The sequence below is a fragment of the Hemicordylus capensis genome, chromosome 5, assembly GCF_027244095.1.
Source record: "Hemicordylus capensis ecotype Gifberg chromosome 5, rHemCap1.1.pri, whole genome shotgun sequence".
NCBI lineage: Eukaryota > Metazoa > Chordata > Lepidosauria > Squamata > Cordylidae > Hemicordylus > Hemicordylus capensis.
In genome coordinates this window covers 15,444,696-15,467,317 of record NC_069661.1, presented here as the reverse complement: position 1 = coordinate 15,467,317, position 22,622 = coordinate 15,444,696, and the positions used below count along the sequence as shown (strand labels likewise).

The 22,622-nt window shown below is 46.9% G+C and overlaps 1 protein-coding gene across 4 annotated transcripts in view; it reads right to left on the bottom strand.

Moving 5' to 3' along the window:
* FRAS1 (Fraser extracellular matrix complex subunit 1) overlaps window positions 1-22,622 on the bottom strand; it is a 383,137-nt gene that overhangs the window by 172,699 nt on the left and 187,816 nt on the right. For all 4 annotated transcript variants that reach the window (XM_053252057.1, XM_053252060.1, XM_053252061.1 and 1 more), the window contains 6 exons: window positions 15,095-15,238; window positions 11,446-11,586; window positions 9,819-9,959; window positions 9,154-9,327; window positions 5,267-5,407; window positions 1,792-1,935 (listed from right to left, as the gene is read on the bottom strand). In XM_053252057.1, the coding sequence (XP_053108032.1) occupies window positions 1,792-1,935; window positions 5,267-5,407; window positions 9,154-9,327; window positions 9,819-9,959; window positions 11,446-11,586; window positions 15,095-15,238 (885 nt within the window). The remainder of the gene's footprint in view (window positions 1-1,791; window positions 1,936-5,266; window positions 5,408-9,153; window positions 9,328-9,818; window positions 9,960-11,445; window positions 11,587-15,094; window positions 15,239-22,622) is intronic.

The window sequence follows — 22,622 nt, the reverse complement described above, 5'->3', positions numbered from 1 at the left end:
CTCTTGCACAAGCCCCAGAGAAACTGGTGGTCTTGGGCAGCTCACATTCATCTCAATGGTGCTTGTGGAAGAGAACATTCCCAGTGGATCATGTCCACTGTCTATATGAAGAAATTCTATTATCTTTCTCCCCCTGCTTCTGTCACAGCAGAAACTGCACACATCATTCATGACTCTGCCACTACACCTTTCTGAGGATCTCTTTCTGAAAACCTTGGCATCTCTCTCTCTCTCTCTCTCTTTTTAAGCGCTCAACTCGATTCAGTCCCAATCAATTTCTCTGACAGGTGGCCCATGCATTAGACTCAGCCATACATTTTTAAAATTTCATTTCTCTGAATTTGTAGGTTAGCGTGTCCTGTTAAAAGCCATCTATAAAACATATCTGAAAACATACATGAAAGGGCAACGGGTTGAAAATGCAATAAAGATAAACCTACCACCCGCAAAATCAGCTCCACACCATTTACCAAAACCCGGCCCTAATAAAATGGCCTCACAGAGCCTCCAAAGAAAATTCAGAGATGAATAATTCAGAAATGTCTTAAACAGTGCAAGGTACACTCTCCCCAGCACGGAACTATTTCAGAAGGAGAGCTGCACTGACAGTTAACACACACACTTTTTTTTCCTTTTGGTGCAAAAGAGGGGATTCCAAGGGGATTAAATGTTCTCTCTCGCTCTCACACACACAGCACTTTGATCACCTTGTTTGTAACCTTCACCGTCTCTTCACAGTTGTGTTTTTCTGATCAGCTGGAGAGCTGGTCTTGTGGTAGCATGAATTGTCCCCTTTGCTAAGCAGGCTCAACCCTGGTTGCATCTGAATGGGAGACTACATGTGAACGCTGTAAGAAATTCCCCTTAGGTGGTGGGGCTGATCTGGGAAGTTTCAAGTTCCCTCCCTGGCTTCTCCAAGATAGGGCTGAGAGGGATTCCTGCCTGCAACCTTGGAGAAGCCGCTGCCAGTCTAGGTAGACAATACTGATCCAGATGGACCAATGGTCTGACTCAGTATAAGGCAGCTTCCTATGTTCCTATGCCACTTTTAGCCCACTTTCCAAAGGGAAGGTTTATGAGATCACCATGTCAGTGTGTCTGTCCATGTGTCCCCTTCTAATAACTTATTTATAGTCCAGTACAAACCAAAATTCACATGGGATGGGATCCTAGGGGTGTGTGTGTGTGTGTGTGTGTGTGTGTGTGTGTATGTATGTATATATATATATTGTTTCAAGACAGCAGCCATTGAAGTATAGAGTTTGTTACCCCATGTTACCCATACGCTGACAGTCCAATACAAACCAAGTTAGCTACACACAGGAGAGGGTCCTAGGTAAGAGTCACTGTGTTAAAAGAAGCAAACTACGTAGAACTACTTGTTGTTTGTTGTCCCCGGTAATGAGATCCCAGCTAAGCAGGAATCCCATCATGAGCATGACGACATCCTGACACTGTATAGTCAGATCTGTCTGGTTAGGCAATGATGTCATGAAGACAATTCAGAGTGAAGGCATAATGCACTTTAGCCATTCAGATGTGGGAAAACTCTTTGGACTCTGATGGCAAACTCCTTCCGCCTCCAAAAGTCACCAAAATGGTGTTTGCAGATTGAAAAGATGTTTATGGAAAAACACCCCTTTTAATGCCTCTTTTAGTGCTGCCCCATTCAGAATGCAGGCACAGTTAACATGTTTGACTGATCTCCCAAGTCAAAAATTCCCTGCAAATGGAATGCTAGCATATCAGAAAGAAAAGCTTTTCACCACCTCCTTACCAACTGTTACTTACCAATGCAGTATCCCACCAGATTGAGGTATTGCTCTTCTTTGCAAGGAGCCCTACATCTTCCATTGACAAAAGTGGCATGGGGCTGACAGCTTGCACATTCAGCATCTGAAGACCCACGGCACGTCTTGCAAGAAGGATGACATACTGGGTGGGAGAAAGAAGATAGGGAATTCCATCAAGAAAACTGACATCTTTAACAAAGGCAAAATACTGACTGAAGCGATCCTCACGATCGCGGCAGGAAGCTACTGCCTTCTGCAGGGAGGAAGCCCAAAAGCGCTTACCTCCCCACAGATAATCACTGCCTCCTCTCTGGGTGGCAAGACAGGCCGCCCACATGGCTGCCGGCTCCGTCACGGAACCGGAGGGGGCTGCAGGGATCGGGGGCTGCAGGGATCGGGGGCTGCAGGGATCGGGGGCTGCAGGGATCGGGGGCTGCAGGGATCGGGGGCCACATGGCCATGGGAAGTTCCAGGATGCCCCGTGCAAGCACTCGGGTCATCCTGGAGAGACCACTGAGTCAAGGAGGCTGCTTGCAGCCACCCGGTCAGGGGTCTACTCGTGTGTCGCCATGTGCCGCTCCCCATAAACCTCATTTAAGGGGAGGGGGGTTTAATGTGGCTAGCTGCCGGGAGCTGCATGGCTCCCACTGCAGCACACGATCGCCCAAAAGCGGGCTGGGCTCCCTTAGCCCGCTTTTGGGTGATCCTGGGAATAGCCTCACTGTGTAGCCTACCATAATGTATACATGATTCTGCATATACATCTCTCAGTTTCTCTCCCGCAAAACAGCAGATGTTTGTCCAGGGTAGACTGTAGAGGGAGTTCTGCGGCAGAACCATCAGAGATGAGCATCTTTTTACACTGAATTTATGACACCTTCGAGAGCAAGCTGAGTAGCTGTCTGTGAAAGGGTGTGTTGCCCTCTTGGTAAGCAGCTAGGGCTATTGCCAGGGCTGGATTAACCCTTATGCAATGTAAGCCGCAGAACTGGGTCCCAGCCATATAGGGGCCACTGTACCGGCACAGCCATCTGGAGCTCATTCCATCTCGTGCCTTGTGCCATTAATTGAAATGCAACAATCTGTTGTGCACATATGTGCTCAAATCTTCTGCAACCATAACAGCACATGCTGGCTGTATAAACAACTCTCAAGTGGCCAGATAACCAACCGCAATTGACTATTTTCCTCTTATCTTTGCAACATTTCCTCCTCCATAAACTTCAAAGCCCATAGAAGGCGCGCAAGGAAAAACAATAAGCCAATATACAGTTACAAAAAGGGTTTATCTCGCCTGTCGCTTTGTGGCAAATAGACTATCCTCAGGCCTACCACAACATCAGCAGCGGACTTTCGCAAGCACTTCCCATTAATAAAAGGAAAAGAGCCATTCTCTGTTATCTGTCTAGCCACGAGCCAGGCATTCCTCTGGACACATACTCACAAACACAGCCTGAAATTAAATGGGATCTTTATGGAAGATTAAAGGTAGATTAAAGGTCACATTCCTCATGACTCTGAAGTTGCAAACAAACAGGGGATAAAAGAAGGAGTTGTGGGTTACCACCACCCTTCTAGGCTATTTTGCTGGGGGGTGGGTGGGAGGCAATAGGCATTTATGAACAACAACACAGGAAGCTGCCTTATACCGAGTAAGATCATTGGTTCATCTAGCTCAGGACTTCTCCACAGACTGGCAACAGCTTCTCCAATGAGTCTCTCTCAGCCCTATCTTGGAGATGTCAGGCTTGAAACGTTCTGCATGCAAGCAGGCAGGTGCTCTTACAGCGGCTTCCCATCCCCTAACATGTAGTCTCCCATTCGAATGCAAATCAGGGTGGTGCCAGCTTAGCTAAGGGGACAATTCACGCTTCCTACCACAAGACCAGCTCTCCTCCCATAGGTGAGCTCTCCTCTCATAGAATGAGCATGGAGCCATTCCCCCCATCAAGATGTTTCGGAATGTGTTTTCTATACGTAAGGGTGAGCAAGCAAAGTCTGCAGCCACAGCTTAGTGGCAGAACATGTGCAGAAGGTCCCAGGTTCAACCTGTCAACTCCAGTGAGAGGCTCTTAGGCCGCAAGGACTCTCTGGCTGAGACCCGCTGCCAGTCAGAGTAGATATCGTATTTACCCGAGTACAAGGCGACTCTGAATTCAAGATGAGCTGCTGTTTTTAACTTCTTAAAAAACAAGTACAGGCCATATATACCTATCTTTACCCAAAAGAGGACTCTGAATTTAAGGAAGAGAGCTGGTCTTGTGGTAGCAAGCATGACTTGTCCTCTTAGCTAAGCAGGGTCCGCCCTGGTTGCATATGAAAGAGAGACAAGAAGTGTGAGCACTGTAAGATATTCCCCTCAAGGGATAGAGCCACTCTGGGAAGAGCATCTGATGTTCAAGTTCCTTCCCTGGCATCTCCAGATAGGGCTGAGAGAGATTCAAGCCTGCAACATTGGAGAAGCCGCTGCCAGTCTGTGTAGACAATACTGTGGACCTATGGTCTGACTCAGTATATGGCAGCTTCTCATGTCCTATGTTCTATGTAAGATGACTCCCTGATTTCCAACATCAAGTAACTTGGAAAAAACCTGGTCTAGGATTCAGCTAAATACAGTTGTACTAGATCAAGAGAACCAATAGTCTGACTTACTGAATGCATTTGGTGCAATACATTCTAGCTTGAGGAACTGGGCGGGGGGAGAGACCTGGAATGGCTAAGCAGGCCCCATGCTGCAGTGCACTCTGATCCTCAATTCTGACACATTTCCCAGGAAACTCAAGGGCCACCTTCTCCCCCATAAGCTTGCCTGCCTATTAAGATCTCTTTTAGAGGCCTTTCTCCATGCCCCACCAACATCCGAGGCATGTTTCACTGGGACAAGGGAGAGGACCTTCTCAGTGGTGGCACCTTGGCTGTAGAAGCCTCTTCCAAGGGAGGCCCGCCATGCCTCTTCTCTGTTGGCCTTCCACCTTTTTAAACAGGCTTTTACCCTACAGGATTCCTAGTTCATTCTGGTTGATGGCTGTTTTATACTGCATTTTAAATCTTTTTTTAAAAAAATAAGAAACCAGTGCCTCTGCCTCTGGTTTGGATACGATATTGTCTTCTTGTTGCTTTGTTTTAATGAGCTCTGTTCTTTGCAAGCCACCCTGAGCATTTTTTTTGAAAATGGAAAGATAGGACATATCTGCTTCAAATAAGTAAGTAAATATTAAATAAATAATGCAGCAGGCTACACCCCTGCAGAAAGTCACACCCTTATCACCAATATAGTGCCAAGGCTAATACCTAAGAAAAGTTTTGTATGCGTTGTGGTGGTGGGTTTTTTAAAACAATGTAAGGCCCTAGGACGAAGCCAGGATTCCTGCCCCAGTGGTCAGCTTGCAAGAACTACCCAGAGGCTCTATTAGCAAAAGGCAGTACAGAAGCACGGAAATTAAATGACCAGATATTCAGCAGTGGGGACTCACAGTAGCAACGTGCCTCCTGGTGATACCATCCCTCTGGGCACTCCGTTTGGCACTGGCCACCGAAAAGGACTTGGGGAGGTGAGCAGGCTGTGCAATTCTCTGGAGATTCCTCCATACAAGACAAGCAGGAGGAGTGGCACTCTGAAGGAAAGAAAGAGACAAGGGTTTAAAATGCATGCACACACACACACACACACGTACATGAGTCAACTGAGCTTGTCCAGTCTTGCTTTCCTTACAGCATCTTCTCCATTACCTTGTGCTGTGGGATCCTCTACAGCAGATGTTCCCAACAAGGGGGTATTTGAAGGGAGCCCAAGGAATACGCAGCCCCTGCCCTCCTCCCCATGCTGCAGGCCCAGGATTTGTTCCCCATGTCGATTACTGAAGTCGACACATACTCAGTGATTTCTCTGCTGCTGCCGAAAGCAGGGGAGGAGGGTGAGGCCCCTCCTCCATTGCTCCTGATTGGCTGGCTATGGTGCTGAAGCTCAGCATGCCCCTCCCCTCAGGCTGAATGACAGGATCCAGATAATTAGCACTGAACATTTCCACTGAAATGAATAAGGCAACCTGTCCCCTTAATTTCAATGGGAGTACTTCAATGGGAGTACTCATGAGTAAGATCACCAAAAGACCACCATCTGACAATTTTTTAAAAGTCTTTAAAAACGCATCTGTTCACCCAGGCTTTTAAATGATACTGTTTTGATTGTTTTTAATGTTTTAGAATATTTTTTTTTAAAAAAATTAATTGTTGTGTTTTAAATTTCTTCTTTTTGTTTTTAACTAATGTTTTAACGTTGTTTTTATCTTCTTGTAAACCGCCCAGAGACGTAAGTGTTGGGTGGTATAAAAATACATTAAATAAATAAAATAAGTGGCGCAGCGGGGTAAATGCTTGACTAATAAGCAGAAGGTTGCCAGTTTGAATCCCCGCTGGGCAGCAGCAATATAGGAAGATGCTGAAAGACATCCCTCATACTGCACAGGAGGAGGCAATGGTAAACCCCTCCTGTATATTACCAAAGAAAACCACAGGGCTCTGTGGGTGCCAGGAGTCAACACCGACTTGATGGTACACTTTACCTTTACTCATGAGTAACTTAGTCTGGATGTAAGCTGGTGGTACCTGAGCTGAACATTTGCAACAGAAGGGGTACACTTGTTAAAAAAGCTTGGGTACCCCTGCCCAATGGCAGAATTCCTTCCTGCACTACAAGGGGGACATTGGAAACCCCCATGTGGCAGGAGCTGCTCTGCACCTCCACCCCATTCCAGCATTGCCACAGGTTTTGGGAGGGACGATGCTGGCATGGGGAGGAACCAGAGAGTGGGGTCCTCGCCTCTGGACCCAGGGCTTCAGAGTGCAAGAAGAAGGGATTCAGCAACTCCCTCATCCCAAAGGTAACCCCCTGCTAACTGAGCAAAGAGGCACCTTTCAAAGTGGCGATTCTCTTATATTTAGCACGGGGAGAATAACTGGCCCTACCCAATCCCAGAACAACATCCTTCCAGTGGCCGTTGCTGGTATTTACCTTATGTTTCTTTTTTAGATTGAAAGCCCTTTTGGGACAGGGAACCATCTTATTTATCTATATAATTATTTCCCATAGACATGCCTGTCCTGGATGCGTGGGGATGCATCCAGGCACTCAGCGGATTGGCTGGGCAGCGGAGGCTCACGCGCGGCAGGAGGCCATTGAGCAGTCGCCGCACTCCAACGGGCACTCCGACTTTGGGCGGCAGAGGAGGTGGGCAGGTGAAAATTGAGGGGAGGGATCACGGCGAGGAGAGAAATGGATGGAGAAAGAGCTGCGGAATGGACTGGGGCGGAAGGGAGGGGGAAGCAACGGGGAACTGGGGAAGAATAGGGAACGGACTGGGGTGGAAGGAAGGGGGGAAGCGGCAGGGAACGGACTGGGGCGGAAGGAAGGGGAACAGACTGAGGCAGAAGGTGGGGGAGAGAGAGTGGCAGCCCTGTATCAACAATCTCAACAAGCAACTGGGACATCTCTTCGAATACCTGATGGGGAAGAATTGTCCGCTGGACCCAACCAACCCGCCCCCCGCCCCAAGTACTCACACACTGAATAGAGAACAACGCTCAGCAGGTTGTCTTGGCAGCCTTATCTCTCATGCCGATTCCCCAAAAATCTGTATCATAAGCAAATTTGTTTGTCGAGGAGCGTGTTTGAGATGTGAATGCTGAACTGGTGCTTTTTGGAGTGAACCTGATGCAGCATTGTTCAACAGAAGGCCCTTGAGCACAACAAAAATGCTCAGACGTGCCTTCGGAAAGCACTTGCCTCCAGTAAATGTCAATAAAAACAAATACACTGAGCAAAAACAACTTTTTACTAGCCAATCATTTCTGGGGAGCGGGCAGGGGAGTCATCCAGGTCAGCCGAATATTTTCTTTGAACATGGTCAAAATATGTAACCATCCTAGAACTTCTGGACACCTTTGGGGTTTATTGAATTGTTGAGTGCTTTGATGGGGGTTGTCCCTCCCCACCATCTGCAAAGCTATTATTGCTCTCCAGGATTGCACTGGTCTGAGCAAATTTAAACCACAGGCAGTAATCCCACTGTCCCAATTAAGTGGCAGTGCCAGAGAGGAAACACACACACAAGTGACCTCTTCTTAGGAGTTAATAAGCAAGTCACACACAAGAACTGTAGGCAAAAGCTATAGGTCAGTTCCAAGTCTACTCACCAATTTCATGTGTAGCTTCAGAAAAAATGGGATTGTAATGAGCCATGCTACAAAAGCTGTCTCTCCCTTGGTTGTTGTGCAGTACACAAGATCCAGGATCTAGATTTGGCTCTCTGAGACTGATAGAAAGGCTTGCAGAGATTTTGCTACACTCCAGTTAGTCACTGTGGCCCATTGCTATAGTTACTAAGTCCCTTTCTCCCCAGTTTTTAAAGCTGATGTTGTTTTTTAAAAATGCCAGAAGATCCAGTGTATGGTAGTTCCACATCTGCCTTCTCCCTTGCCACTTCCCTATTTGCACTGCTGGTGCAAAATTTATAGAGGCAAAGAAGCAGTTATCACAGATCTGTAAATCTTTAAGAAGTGGTGGCGCTTGCTGACTAGGCAAAGAAGCACCTTTCAAAGTAATGATTCTCTACTGTCCCTATTCATCCCCAGTGGCTGTTGCTGGTCTCTACCTTCTGTTTCTTTTTAGATTGTGAACCTTTTGAGGACAGGGAACCATCTTTTAATTTTCCTTCTATTTAAACCAGTTTGAGAACTTTTGTTGAAAAGCAGTATATAAGCAGTAGTAGCAGTAGTCATTGTTGTCTTCTTGGGCAGAATAGGGGAAACGGGGAAAGGTACCCAACAGTCTGGTCTGTGAGCAATAGTGCAACACACACCCCTCACCAGCAAACTGATCAGCACTTGGTTGGGGAACATGGATAAGGAATTAGCAAGTCAGACCGCATTTTGTCAAAGAAAGCAAGCCACTGAGCACTTTAGTAGGAAACGATGCTAAGCAAAATCACCGTGAATGGGGAGTGATGCACACATCTGGCATATGAACAACCTCACAAGGCAGCCGTCGCCAAAACCGCACCACTGTGAAAACTGTACTTCTGGTTTTGCAGAGAAATGACCCAGTTGCAGGATGCTTTTTGGGCAGTGGAAATATCCACAAAAGCAAGAGGGCTAGTTTGCACATCCCGAGTCAGCAAAGTGGTCAACAGCATCAGAACAGTTCAAGAGGACATCTGCCAATGTTTTTGCTTCAGGCCTTGGAATTTGGTTTGACTTGATGCAGATCTTTTAAAATTAAAGTATACACAAAGTGATAGAGAGCTTGCTATGAATCTTATGCCAGATTGTTGCTATCTTCCTCCTGGGCAATTGCTTTCCTCACCTTTGCATACCCCATCATTACTGAGGTAGAAATGGGCTTTGCACTGGGGTAGGCAGACACCAACTGCGGTCCCCTCTGGGTTCACTTCTGGCTGCAGACCCTCCTCTGGTCTCATGCACTGTGTGCAGTGCAAAGGATCCGGGCCAACACATTTGCGGCAAGATGGAGGACAACCTGCAGAAGAACAAAACGGGCTGTGAAACCACTCCCAGGAAAGTATTCTGGGGCAGAATGAGGAGGGGGTTCTCCTTCCTCAGACACCCAGGATATGACCAACGAAACAGGATTCAAGTTATCTTGGTTTGGATGTCTGCTTTTCAGCATTCCTCCTACTCCACCACGACCACTTCTTCTGGCAAAGTTTTCCAAAAGCACTCAACCTCATACTAGAATTTCACCAGATGAAATCAGGCAATTGGGTTCAATTAGACTCCCTCCCTGAGAATTTCTGCCGCAAGATTTTTCTCTCCAACCAAGTGAAGTTCTGAAAACTTTTGTAGAATATTTGAGAGACAATCAGGAAACATACGAGAGAGAGAGAGAGAGAGAGAGAGAGAGAGAGAGAGAGAGAGAGAGAGAGAGAGAGAGAGAGAGAGAGAGAGTGTGTATATATATGAATTGCAGCTATTTTTGTTGGGCTGCATCAGAACGTGAACCCTGGTTACCTTTGCAGACTGTGCCATCCTGATAGAAGCCCTCTCCACAAGCAGGCAGACACTGACCCTGACGCAAGGCCAGAGGAGAGGAGCAAGAAGTGCACTGAACAGATAAAGGCCCAACACAGCTGGCACAGGAACGGTGGCAATCTGGTAGAAGAACAGAAAGAGCTTGTAAGTCCAATCATTTATTCCAAACATGAGCGATGCTTCTTACAGCCCATTTCAAGGGCACTTTCAGCCAGGAATAACTCTTCAATCCCACACTACTTTAGAATGAAAGCTCACTGGAGGCCACTTGATATTCCCTGCTTTGGCTCCACAGCAGCCTTGTCTGTGCCTGCCGCCTTCCCAAGGGGTCATGCGTTGCTGCTTTAGGCTCCCCTAGATCCAATCAGCAGGCACGTCCAGACTCAGTGTCTCAGGCAGAAACACAAGGGCTGTCTTCCTCTGATCATGTCTATTCCTGCAGACTCTAAGAATAAGCTTTGGGGGTCATAAACACCCCCCAAAATTACTGTGGGTCATAATTTATTTTTCTAAGCCCATCCAGTCCAGCATCCTGTTTCACACAGTGGCCCACCAGATGCCTCTGGGAAGCCCACAGGCAAGAGGGGAGGAGGCCATGCCCTCTCTTGCTGTTGCTCCCCTGCAACATTAGATTCTGCAGGATCAGAAACTGTTCTGATACACTGTTCTGCTGGATTGGCACCGAAGCCAGCAGGACCGAGAGCAACAAGAACATAAAGAATCACCTATATTCTGGTGCTGAACATCCACTCCCATTTCCCCCAGACAATGGCCCACCCAAACTCAAAAACCAGTTAGAGAGACAATGGTGTAGTCACCACTGGACAAGGGGTAGGGACACACACACATATTTGATTGATTGATTGATTGATTGAATTTATATACCGCCTAGTATAAAAAGCTTCTAGGTGGTGTACAGAATTAAAACATAAAATATAAAGCATTTAAAATTCATTAAAAAGATTAAAAATAATAGATAAACACACGTTAAAAACACATTAGAATTTAAAAATCGATATCCCTGGGTCACCAGAGTCCGGGAGCCACCACATATCCCCCTTTCCCCTCCCCCAGGCTCTCCCTTCCTGAACCCAGCTGGTGAACAAGGCGCTCACTGGCTGGGAGTGTGAGACGTGGCCCCTTGCCTGCTCCCAGCTGACCCTTTGTTCTCTGGCTGGGTGCTTTCTTTCCCTCCCTTGCTATGGGAGAGCGAGAGAAAGAAAGCACCCAGTTGGCAAACAGAAGGCCAGCTGGGAGTGAGCAAGGGGTCCCATGCGGACCCCTCCTGGTGCTGGCCACACTAGCCTGCATCTGATGTCAGATGCACACCCACCCAGCACTTGAGGGTCCACCAGCAGCAGCCTGTCCCTGGGAAGCCCCCCACACCCCCAGAGAGGGTTTTTTTTTCATTGCACGGGAACTAAGTACAACACTAATCTGGCACACAAACTCCGGACTGAGTGGAACTAGCTAGAACATGTTTCTGCTAGCATGGCATTAGTCTGGAGTTCAGTCAATGTTTTTTCTACCAGGGCTGACTTAAACATCTCCTAAACGTCATGGGGAGATTACTTCAGGAAGTGCCAGATACGGAACCAGCTCTTACCTCTGCATCTCTGAGAGCTATCCACGTAGGAGGCCTCGGGGCATTTCAGGAGGCAGTTCCCACCATGCAGGACTCTGTCCGGAGCACAGCTTAAACATCTGGACTGGTCTGGGTAGCAAGCTTCACACGACTCATTGCAGGCTAACACAGGGCAATGCATTTGTTAATGGGAGGAGGGGCCAGAACAATGAGCGCATTAAAACACAAGCCCTGCAGATTAAACGTAAAGTGTGTATTCACAAGAGACACCCAGGCAGACCTGCTCAATTCGCGACTCATGAAGCTGGGCAGGGTGGCGCGCCAGGGACTTGAAAAAGCTGCTGGCTTCTAGAGTCTGTATGCAGTCTTTAAAGATGTTCTAAGGCAGGGTTCCTAACCTTGGATCCCCAGATCCAAGGGACTACAGATGGGACTACAACTCCCATCATCCCCAGCCACAACGGGGATTGGCCATTGTGGCTGGGGGTGATGGGAGTTGCAGTCCAACAACATCTGTGCACCCAGGTTGGGAACCTCTATTCTAAGGAACATACTTAGATTCGGGTGGCTTTGTTGCCTCTCCATGCATTCATTGGATCAGAACTGACACCTTAAAAGGGCTACGGAGCCAGACCTGAACATTAACGTGCGTACAGACCCCGAGAAATTCTCCAGCCAGTTCACTTCCTTCCCTCGTTTCTTCATTGCTCTACTTCCCCACCTCTTTCCTGCTTCTTTTAATCAAAGCCAGCAGCAACCTTTAGTCACCAAGCTGCTGTCAAAGATTGCACAACTGGAAATTAGGCGTTGACAAGGGCTGAGTTTTCCACAAATGATTTCACAAATGATGGATTTGTGAGGCATGGAAATCATTCCATTTTTGTTTTTATTGCCACTCAGCAAACAAAACAACAGCCAGTCTCCCAGCATCTGATCAGGCAGAACCATCCAGCAATCTTTTAAAAGGAGCGGCATTCAGCAGCAAACATTTATGCTGGGGGGAGTGTCTGTCTTCAACTGATACACCAATCTTTACACCCACATAATATCATGATTACCGTCTGTCCAAGCCAGTTTTTCCCAAAGAGGAGTGCCTAAGTCTGAGGAGTGCCTTACCCGGCGGGCAGAGGAAAATGTGAGGGATGATATTGCAAGGTTTTGGAGATACTGGCAAAACTAGAATTGCTAATTTCACCCCCTGGCCTGGCTCTTATGCCTTTAATGGCCACCCATCACCCAGAAATGAAGCAGGTGAAACTTTTCTTACCACTTATCTCCATGCCAGGAAATGACTGTGGGGCAGTTGCTATTGAAGGCACAGGAATAGGGCCAGCAAAAAAAGTTGGCCACACTACTAAAAACGGGAAGATGCCTGGCTATTGTTTGCCATTCTGCCACAATTCTCCCTAAAAGGGTAGGAGCATGGAGTATAAAAGGATAGGGGTGTATAGGCAATTGCCACATACAGATGGAAGGAAGACCTGAATGGGCAGAGTACGGATATGACCAATAATTATTTACCGCTTTTCAACAAAAGTTCCCAAAGCCGTTTATGTAGATATAAATAAATAAATAAAATGGCTCCCTGTCCCCAAAGGGCTCAGAATCTAAAAAAGAAACATAAGGGAAGACAGAAGCAACAGCCACTGGTGGGATGCTGTGCTGGGGATGGTTAGGGCCTCACCCTCCTGTAGGGATGTGCATAAACCGGTTCGGCGGTCCTTTTGAGGACTGCCGAACCGGTTCAAAGGTCCAGCAGTTTGGCGCACACGGGGGGTGGGGGTGGGTATCTTTAAGGATTGGGGAAGGTGCTCCCACCACCACCACTGCCTTGTTTCCCCTGCCGGCACAGTCTTTAAAATCACTGGCGCGGGGCGACAGTTCCTTGCCACCCCGGTCAGCGTCAAACCGGAACTACCCGACACAGTGCCAGCAAAACCCAGCAGGGGGATAAAAGCACCCTCCCCAATCCTTAAAGGAAACCCACCCCGCTGCGCCAAACCAGCCATCTGCCGGTTCGTGCACATCCCTAGCCCCCTGCTCAATAAAGAGAATCACCACTTTGAAAAGGTGCCTCTTTGCTCAGTTAGCAGAGCTTATTTTAATCAGGGCTTATTGTAATGCATGGACCTGTCTTACATTGAAACAGGCAATCAGTTGAACCAAACAACTGTTGTTTTCTGTGAGGAGTAGCAGTTTTTCAAGGTTTCCAGCAGGTTTCTTTCCCAACTATGCCTACACTGCAGTCCCGTTTAACCTGGCACGGCCAGGGATTGAACCAGAAAAATTTGTGCTGTATCACTGAGCAAGGAAACCCTCCATGGCTTAATCTGAGCCTGGGCACAAGAGAGTTTAATGCTTACAGGACAGGGTGTTTCCCCATCTGCCAGCACAGAAAGAGGTGGCTCAGTGGAGAACTCTAGAAGCAGGAAATGGAGCTTGCAAGAATGAAGTGGAGAGAGATTTTAATGTGGGGTGGGGTGGGTGTCCATAGGTCAGTGGCAGAGCACATGCTTTGGTTACATAAAGTCCCACGATCAACTCTGACTTCTCCCTTAAAAAGATCCCAAGTAGCACAGTTAGGAACATGGAAAGCTGGCATATACCAAGTCAGACTCTTGGTCCATCTAGCTCAGTATTGTCTACACCACGGGTTCCCAACCTGTGGTACTCCAGATGCTGCTGAACTACAACTCCCATCATCCCCTGGAACAATGAATTGTAGTTGGGGATGATGGGATGCGTAGTTCATCAACATCTGGAGTACCACAGGTTAGAAACCCCCTGACTGGCAGCGGTTCTCCAAGGTTTCAGGCAGGAGTCTTTCCCAGACCTACCTGGAGATGTTGCCAGGGAGTGAAGCTGGGACCTTCTGCATGCAAACAAGATGCTCTGCCATTCAGCTATGACCCTATCCCTGTAGCTCAGTGGATGAAAGATCTCTGCTCCAAGACAACCAAGTTTCCCAAGGGCCCTGGGAGAGGTGCTCTGCCACCCCTATATGAAGGTTCTGGGTACAGAGGTGGTCTTAGGGATCAAAAGTGGGGCCTTCTAAAGGCCTGTTGACCACTGCCCAATGATGTAGGCCCTGCCTTTGCCTGAAAATCTGGAGAAGCATTGCCAGGCAGAGCACACAGCTATGGGCCAGACAGACCAATGGCCTCAGTCCAAGGCAACTTCAAATGCTGGACTCCCAACAAAAAGACCCTTTCTTGCACGAAAAAAAAAAACTAAGAGTTGGTATACATAAATAAAAAAGGTTCCGGTGTAACACACCAACCTCAGTTAAGCAAACCAATGAGCACAGATGAAAACCTCCTCCATTCCCCAGCTGTTAAATTCCTTAGATGGGATAACACTCTGTTCCATGACTGGCGGAGAGATTCCATGAGTGGGAGGTGGGAGATGGCGAGAAATCACCTGATTCTTCTCAGAGGCTAATAAACCTTATGGCATCAGCAAGTGCCTCCTGAGCATTAATATCAGGTCTCAATTTCTCTATAAATAACGCTTCCTTTATTTCCCTCCTTTGTAGGTTCCTTTCGATCCCCAAAATAGGTATTTTAGTAAGCACTATTTTTGCCTTCATGCTTTTTCCTCATATGCAATGACCAGGGTTACATTCTTTGTGCTGGAACTAAACATATAAATTCCCACTGAAAGCTTTTACCTTTGCAAACGCTGTTCTTGAGATAGAACCCCCGGGCGCAACTAGGGACACATTGCCCTTCCAGCAAGACACGTGACGGATCTTTGCAAGATGAACAGTTGTTTGCAGCAGGGCCCTGGCAAGTCGAACAGGATTCATGGCAAGCTAAAGTCAAGACACAGTTTACAAGTCAACAGCTGAGTTAGGCACCCATTCTTGAAAAGGTTGCCAGCTTTTCAGATGGCTGCTCAAGCTATGCTTTTGAACTAGGACGGTCTCCTGATTAAAGAAATCATTAGGGATGTGCGAAATGATTCAGCTACAAAACTATTTGTACCCAGATCCGGCCAAATCTGACTCTCATTTGCTACCAGAGAATCTAATCTCAGAACACCTTAGAAACAAAAAATACCCAGTGCCTCATGGGCTTGTGGGTTTCGGGGTGGTTGGCACCCTATGTGCACTACACCACCACTTGCTCTGGGCCACACTGGTGCCCCCCAAGTGGAGTTATGGGGCTGCTGAAGTCCCCATTATCCCCTATGGGGGGAAAGCTTAAAGACACGCAAAATTCAGAAATTATTTAAAAATTACCTCTTTCACCAATTTATTTGAAATCTGGATGGTAGCAGGCACCCATTGAGGCACTACCACCTGACCCACTCTTCTGCCCCCGAAACCACTTTCTGCCCTGAATCTGCCCCAAAGACATGCCAACTTCAAAAATTATTTTAAAAACATTCCTTTGAAATCTGAGTGGTAGCTTCCTTGTACCCATTAGGCACTATGACCCACCACAACCTGCTCTGGGCCACCCTGGTGCCACCACCCCTGCCCCCGGAGAGTTATAACTAAGGCTGCTGAAATCCCCATTATTCCCTATGAGAAAAAGCGTAAAGGCACATAAACTTCAAAAATCATTTAAAAATCACCCCTTTGCCCAATTGTTTTGAAATCTGGATGGTAGCTTCCTTGCACCCATTGGGCACTACCACCCACCCACAACCCACTCTGGGCCACCCTGGTGCCCCCCACATGGAGCTATAAGGTTGCTGAAATCCCCATTATTTCCTATGAGGAAAAGCTTAAAGATGAGCCAACTTCAAAAATTCTTTAAACATTTGCCCAATTTCCCCCTTTGCCCAATTTCTTTGAAATTTGGGTGGTAGCTTCCACCCATTGGGCACTACCACCCATCCCACTCTTTTGGCCCCAGGACCCTTTTTTTGATCTGAATCAATTCAGAAAATTCGGGTACAAATCGAATCTGGGGTGATGGGGGGGTCAGATTTGGACCCAAAACAAATCAGGGGCATTTCAATTCGGGTACAAATTGAAACAAAAACAATTATCCGTGCACACCCCTAGAAATAATTGTTAATTAACAGTATGTGTTTCAAGCAATTAATCTAGATTAGATTTACGTATGAATAAAAACAATGGGCTGGTTCAGACTTAGGATGGACAGAGCCTTGGTTGAAGCAGAGCTCCGCATGGCCTCCTTAATCCCTGGGAGTTCATGCTCCTGCATCTCATCCCCACACAAGCATCTATTTCCTTTCTAGGTCAGGATAAGCCAAGATTGGTCATGACATCAAAAACCACCAATCTCAATTTATTCTTGCTTCAGAGAACCCGATATCTGAAACTCATTTAAACCCCCAGGTTCAAATCTCAGGTACTCTGAAGCAAATACCTAAGAATAGGCCAAGATTGGTGGATATAGACATCATAACTAATCTTGATTTATCCTAACCTAGAAAGGAAGTAGATGTTCACACAGGGATGGGTGGGGAGCACATGCCAATAATAACATGAATAAACTTGGTTTGTTAACTGCCCCATAAAAAACTGTTCTCTGGGTAGCTCACAACGTTCTCTGGGTGGTATAGAATTACAGCCTTTGCCTGCCCCCTGGAAAATGTCCAAAGTTTGCCCATGGTCCTCACCTCCTTCCTGGAACTCTTCTCCAGGGAGTTGATGTTCATGGCTGCTAGGGAAGGGGTCAGTTCAGCACATGTGTCAATGTGCGTCAAATATTACTGGCAATTTGTTCCCATTTATAATGCATGTTCATGCATGTTTAAAAGATGACTTCTTTATTGTGACATGTCTTCTAATACACTAAGAACCAATACCAGATTTTATATGGATGTAACAGCTACAAACATGCCAACTCGGCCATTAGTACTCTTGAACTCCCACAAAGATCCACAAAGTACTCCCACAAGAAGTGCTCTCAGAAGGATCCAAAAACCAGCTTGCAGAGGCAAAAGGTGTATAGATATTTTTCTACTTTCCAGGAGGAATAGAAGTAAATGACAGATGTAATCTAATGAAATCAAGGAATGTTATGGGTTTCTGTTCTACAACAAGCCAATCACAGGGAGCAGCAAGGGGGAAAGTCAGTGTGTCTTATGATTTCTGCAGAACAAGAGATTTATTTATGGTACCTGGGATGGTCGTGGCATGTTAAGTCATCTGCAATCAGCACTTACACAAATAGTCTAAAATTACATCAGTTTTAGCTATTCATACTTTTTTATGATTATGCCAAAGTTTTGTCCTAAAGATCTTCTGAACTTTTATGATTGCCCAACAAGGCATGTATCTGCTTGTTAAACAGAGGGGAGTGAACCCCCCGTGGCATTTGCTCCTGATTTGCTAGGGCGGTGGAGGGAATGCATACAAATATGAAACCACCTTGGACAAAAATCCTAAATTTGTAATTTATACAACTTATAATTAGCCAGCATATCTTTGGCACTTGAGAAATACATACATTGTAAGAACAAGTTCAGATGAAGCACAGCTTCCATTGCAAAATAAAAGATTTCCTAATCCTTTTATGATCTGGTGGGAAGCCTCCTCCGAGACTCATGTAAGCCACTCTGAAATTCCCCACAGAACATCTGAATCTGCCTTACACTGCATCAGACCATTGGTCTATCTAGCTCGGTATTCTCTGCATGGGCAGGCAGAAACTTCATAATGGCATGTTGGAAATGCAAGTTAACTGGATCCTTGTAGAAGTCAGCACATGGCAACTTTGCAACCCCATTGGCCCCACAACTGAACCCACTGTTAGCAAGTATGTGGTGGCTTGGTGGATGTCAGCTGAATTGTTAAATGCCAGTCTGGTGTAGTGGGGGAGTCTGAAAAAAAAATGAGCTGGTGGGACCTGCCCAGAGACAGAATTTTCATGTCTCCTTACTTCTGGTCTAAACTGGAGACTAAGATCAGAGCCAGGGTGATGAGCACACATTGGCTGACCCCAACGGTGCATACATGCAGCCCCAAAAGAGCATGTGTGCGCAACACTAGCATCCTTGCTTTTGAAAGGGTAACACAGCTGCACAACACCCAGGGACTCATCTATGGGGAAAGGTGTTCAGTTCTGACCTGTCCTCAGTGCTCACAAGGCCGGAGGTGAAGCGTGGTTGAGGCCACGTCAAAGCAAGAAGAGATGGCATCTAGGCTGGAGATGAGGCTGCAGCAGAGTCGTGACAAGGCTGGGTATGGGGAAGGCAGAAGCAAGACTGGAATACCCTTGAGAAGCCCCAGGGAACAAGTTGACTTGTCACTGTCTACAGGCCAACTGCGCTCTTAAGTACTGCCTGAGCTCAGATCACTCCTCCCCAGCCCCACCTCCACACCTGGAACATCCTGGCCTTAAAGGGGCCATTGCCCAGAGTCTGGCACTCCGTCGTCGTTCCAGCTGGTTCTCCCTGGATTGCTGGCAGTGCCAGTGTGCTGTCGTTAGGGGTGGAGAGGCCAGCTCTGCAGCAGGTCCAGCTTCTCCAAGTGTGATTTCAGGTTCTCTGTCCCTAAAGGGACTTCCTCAGTGGTTTGTGCCCCTCGGGCTTAAGAACATAATAGCCCTGATGGATCAAGCTCAAGGCCCATTCAGGCCAGCATCTTGTTTCACACAGTGGCCCACCAGATGACTCCGAGAAGCCCACAGGCAGGGGGTGAGGGCTTGCCCTCCCTACTGCTGTTGCTCCCCTGCAACTTGTATTCAGAAGCACCCTGCCTCTGAGGCTGGAGGTGGCCTAGAGTCACCAGAACAGTAGCCTTTGAGCCTCGGTTTCCTCAGCTTCTAGCTTGGTGGTGTTAGATAGATAGATAGATAGATAGATAGATAGATAGATAGATAGATAGATAGATCAGTTCTAACTTCTTCTGCTCCATTGGTTGGATCGTGGATGGGGCCAGTGAGTCAGTCCCAATTCTGAATCTTCACTGGAGGGAGAGAGGTTGGTGACAGGCTGGGTCATGACAAACAGGGGGATCAGAAACACACACACACCCGTGCATGAGTACCCACATTTCAGAAGTGGGAGTGCTAGCAGCACTACACAAGTAACATCAATCAGGATGTTGACCACTATGTCTAGCATAACCTACTTTACCTCCAAGAATAAATTTGATAAGTGTACTTTATGGGCTGAAGTGCCAGAGAAACGATCCATCATTCCTCAGTATCATTTCCTCTCTTGTTCCTCGCCTCTCTTTTGTCATTTATCACTTTTTGCAACGACCTTACCTTTCCTTCTATTGCGTCTCCCACTGTTGACATTTAAACTGTAGTCTCCTTGGGACAAGGGCCTGTCTTTATTCCTTGTGATACTTAATAGCATGCCAACTACTTGCTTTAACAACAGAATGTGGTAGGCGGCCATTTATGATACTTCAGAAATAAATCACAAGGTAACAACAGCTCTGCTTGTATAGAATTTCCACTGGAATTTTAATTCTCACAAGCAGAAAGATTTTTTTTAAAGATAGGGGAGAAGATCATTTAACACACATTATTAGTCACAGCAGTGATCTAACACATAAAAGAAGATTGCTGGCTAACTTCCAGAAAGCAAACCCCACAAAAAACATGTCTAAATTTGCAGGGCAAATAAGGACAGTGGGGTGTGGAAGCTGCAGTTAGAAAATAAGCCTAAATTCTCCTTTTCTCAAACACTTCCCCTCATTTTCCTTTTAACCCCCTCCTGCCTGAAGGGTTTTAACAGTAGAAAGTTGAATCACTAGACTGGTCTTGTCTGGCCTGGACCACAAATTCAGTGCTCCTCTATCTCGTCCTGCTCCAGAGGAAACGATTCCTCTTGCGTGTCTGAAATGCCATCAAGGACACTCGGCTCTTGTCAAACTGGAGAGCATCTTTTCAAATGACATCTGCTGACTGCTTTAGAAGCTCAAAAGGCGTAAGAAAACTCCTCCCTTCCTTTTATGTTCTCGGAAAGGTTAATTTGCTTGGGGCCGAAGGAAAGAGGCATCACATTTCTCAACATTGGAACGTGACTCTCCTGCCTGGGCCACTGCTAACTTGGCAAAGAGGCATCTTTTAACGTGGTGATTCTGCTTATTTAGCAGGGGGAGAGTAACTGGCCCTATCCACCCCCAGCACAGCATTCCTCCAGGGACTCTTGCTGGTGTCTGTCTTCTGTTTCTTTTTAGATTGTGAGCTCTTTGGGGAACAGGGTTCCATCTTATTTATTTGCTATTTCTCTGTGTAAACCGCCCTGAGCCATTTTTGGAAGGGCGGTATAGAAATCAAATCAAATAAATAAATAGAAATAAACAAAGGAACAGGAACCGCTTCTGCACTGTGGATGCCATCCATGCCGCGCGAGAGTGTGCACATGAGCAGAGGCAGTTGCATGCATCTTCCCCGCCCGGCAGGCACCCTGCTGGCCCAGAGGGTACAGACCAGGTGGGGTGTTAGCTGCGGAACAGACAAATGAGATCAGGCTCCATACAGGCAACTTAATACACTGGGCCAGTTCTCATGCACAAAAAGACGGCTAGAATAGCATCCTACCTGGCTTTGGGAGCTTGGAGCACTCCTGATTTTTTGTCCTGTTTTTGCAAAAACCAAAGCAGGAGGAGAGGGAAGTGATCATGCGGGGGATAAGTGATGCATTGGACCACACCATCCTACCCAGCACTTTTACCCAGCCTATTATCGAGGATGGATGAAAAGCTGTCCAGCTTACTCAGTGGCAAAAGAATTTTTGTGGACTTTATTAGGCACAAGGAACATCGTTGAGTTGCTACGGCCATATTATATAAGTTTCCTAAATATGGTGGAATTAGTCTCCCTGTGTTCTTTTATATCACCAGGCCATAAAAATGGCTTCCATTAGGGATGTGAGAAACAATTCGGGTATACAATGATTTGTATCCAAATCTGGCCGATTTGGGTGATTTCTAGGCAAAACAAATCACCCCTGTCTTCAATTGCCTAGATTAGGGTACAAAATAAATCACTCCCGATTCGGATACAAAGAATTCAGAGATTTAGACCTCCATTTTGTGGCCAAAGTGGGTTGGGTGGTAGTGCCCAATGGGTGGAAGCTACCACCCAAATTTCAAAGAAATTGGGCAAAGGGGTGATTTTTAAAGAATTTTTGAAGTTTACACATCTTTAAGCTTTTTCCCATAGGAAATAATGGGGATTTCAACAAACTTATAGCTCCACATGGGGGGCACTAGGGTGGCCAAGAGTGAGTTGTGGTGGGTGGTAGTGCCCAATGGGTGCAAGGAAGCTACCACCCACATTTCAAAACAATTGGGCAAAGGGGTGATTTTTAAATGATTTTGGAAGTTTTCGCATCTTCCTGGGATCACACCATCAAGAAGCAGCTCCCATGCCACTGTGGGAGTGTGTAAAGGGGCACTAGAGCTACAAGAGAATGCCACTGTCTCCAAGAAGCATTACTAAATACTGGCCAACAGGGATGTGCAAAAAAACAGGTTACCCAGTTCAGTTTTGGCACCCCCCGAACACGCCCTGGGTGTGATTGGTGTGTGTGTGGGGGGGGGGGGTTGTCATATGTTTAAAAAACTTTTTTTTTTACTTAAAAAAATTAAAATTTACTTACTGCCAGGGGCTTAGATTTGGCCACCGATGGGAGGGGTGTGTGTCTTCAGAAGTCTCCCCACCGCCCGCTGGCCTCCATTTTATACACAAATAACCCAATTCAGGTTGTCTTCATCCCGTTTCGGGCCTGCCCTCCATTGCCACGGCCATTTTGGTGGCCACCGTGCATGCCCAATGGACCTCTGCGAGGACCGGGTCGACATCGAACCTGTTTGCACATCCCTACTGGGCAACATCCAGACTAGTTTGCCATGACTCAGGGCCATTGAAATCAATGAGTCAAGCTAGTTGTGGACTAACCTAAGTCCCAGTGATTTGAATAGGGCTTAGTCACGACTAACTTAGTCTGGGTGTCTCCCACAGTGTCTTGCATCCTTCAGATTAGACTGACGAAGGCGAAGCAAAAGCTTTGCTAACAGGGGTAGAGACAGAGGGAAACCTTATGGAACAACTCCGTACTTAAATTTGGGGATGGGGAGAGGAAAGACATGGTTAGGAACATAGGAAACATAGGAACATAGGAAACTGCCATATACTGAGTCAGACCATTGGTCTATCTAGCTCAGTATTGTCTTCACAGACTGGCAGCGGCTTCTCCAAGGTTGCAGGCAGGAATCTCTCTCAGCCCTATCTTGGAGAAGCCAGGGAGGGAAC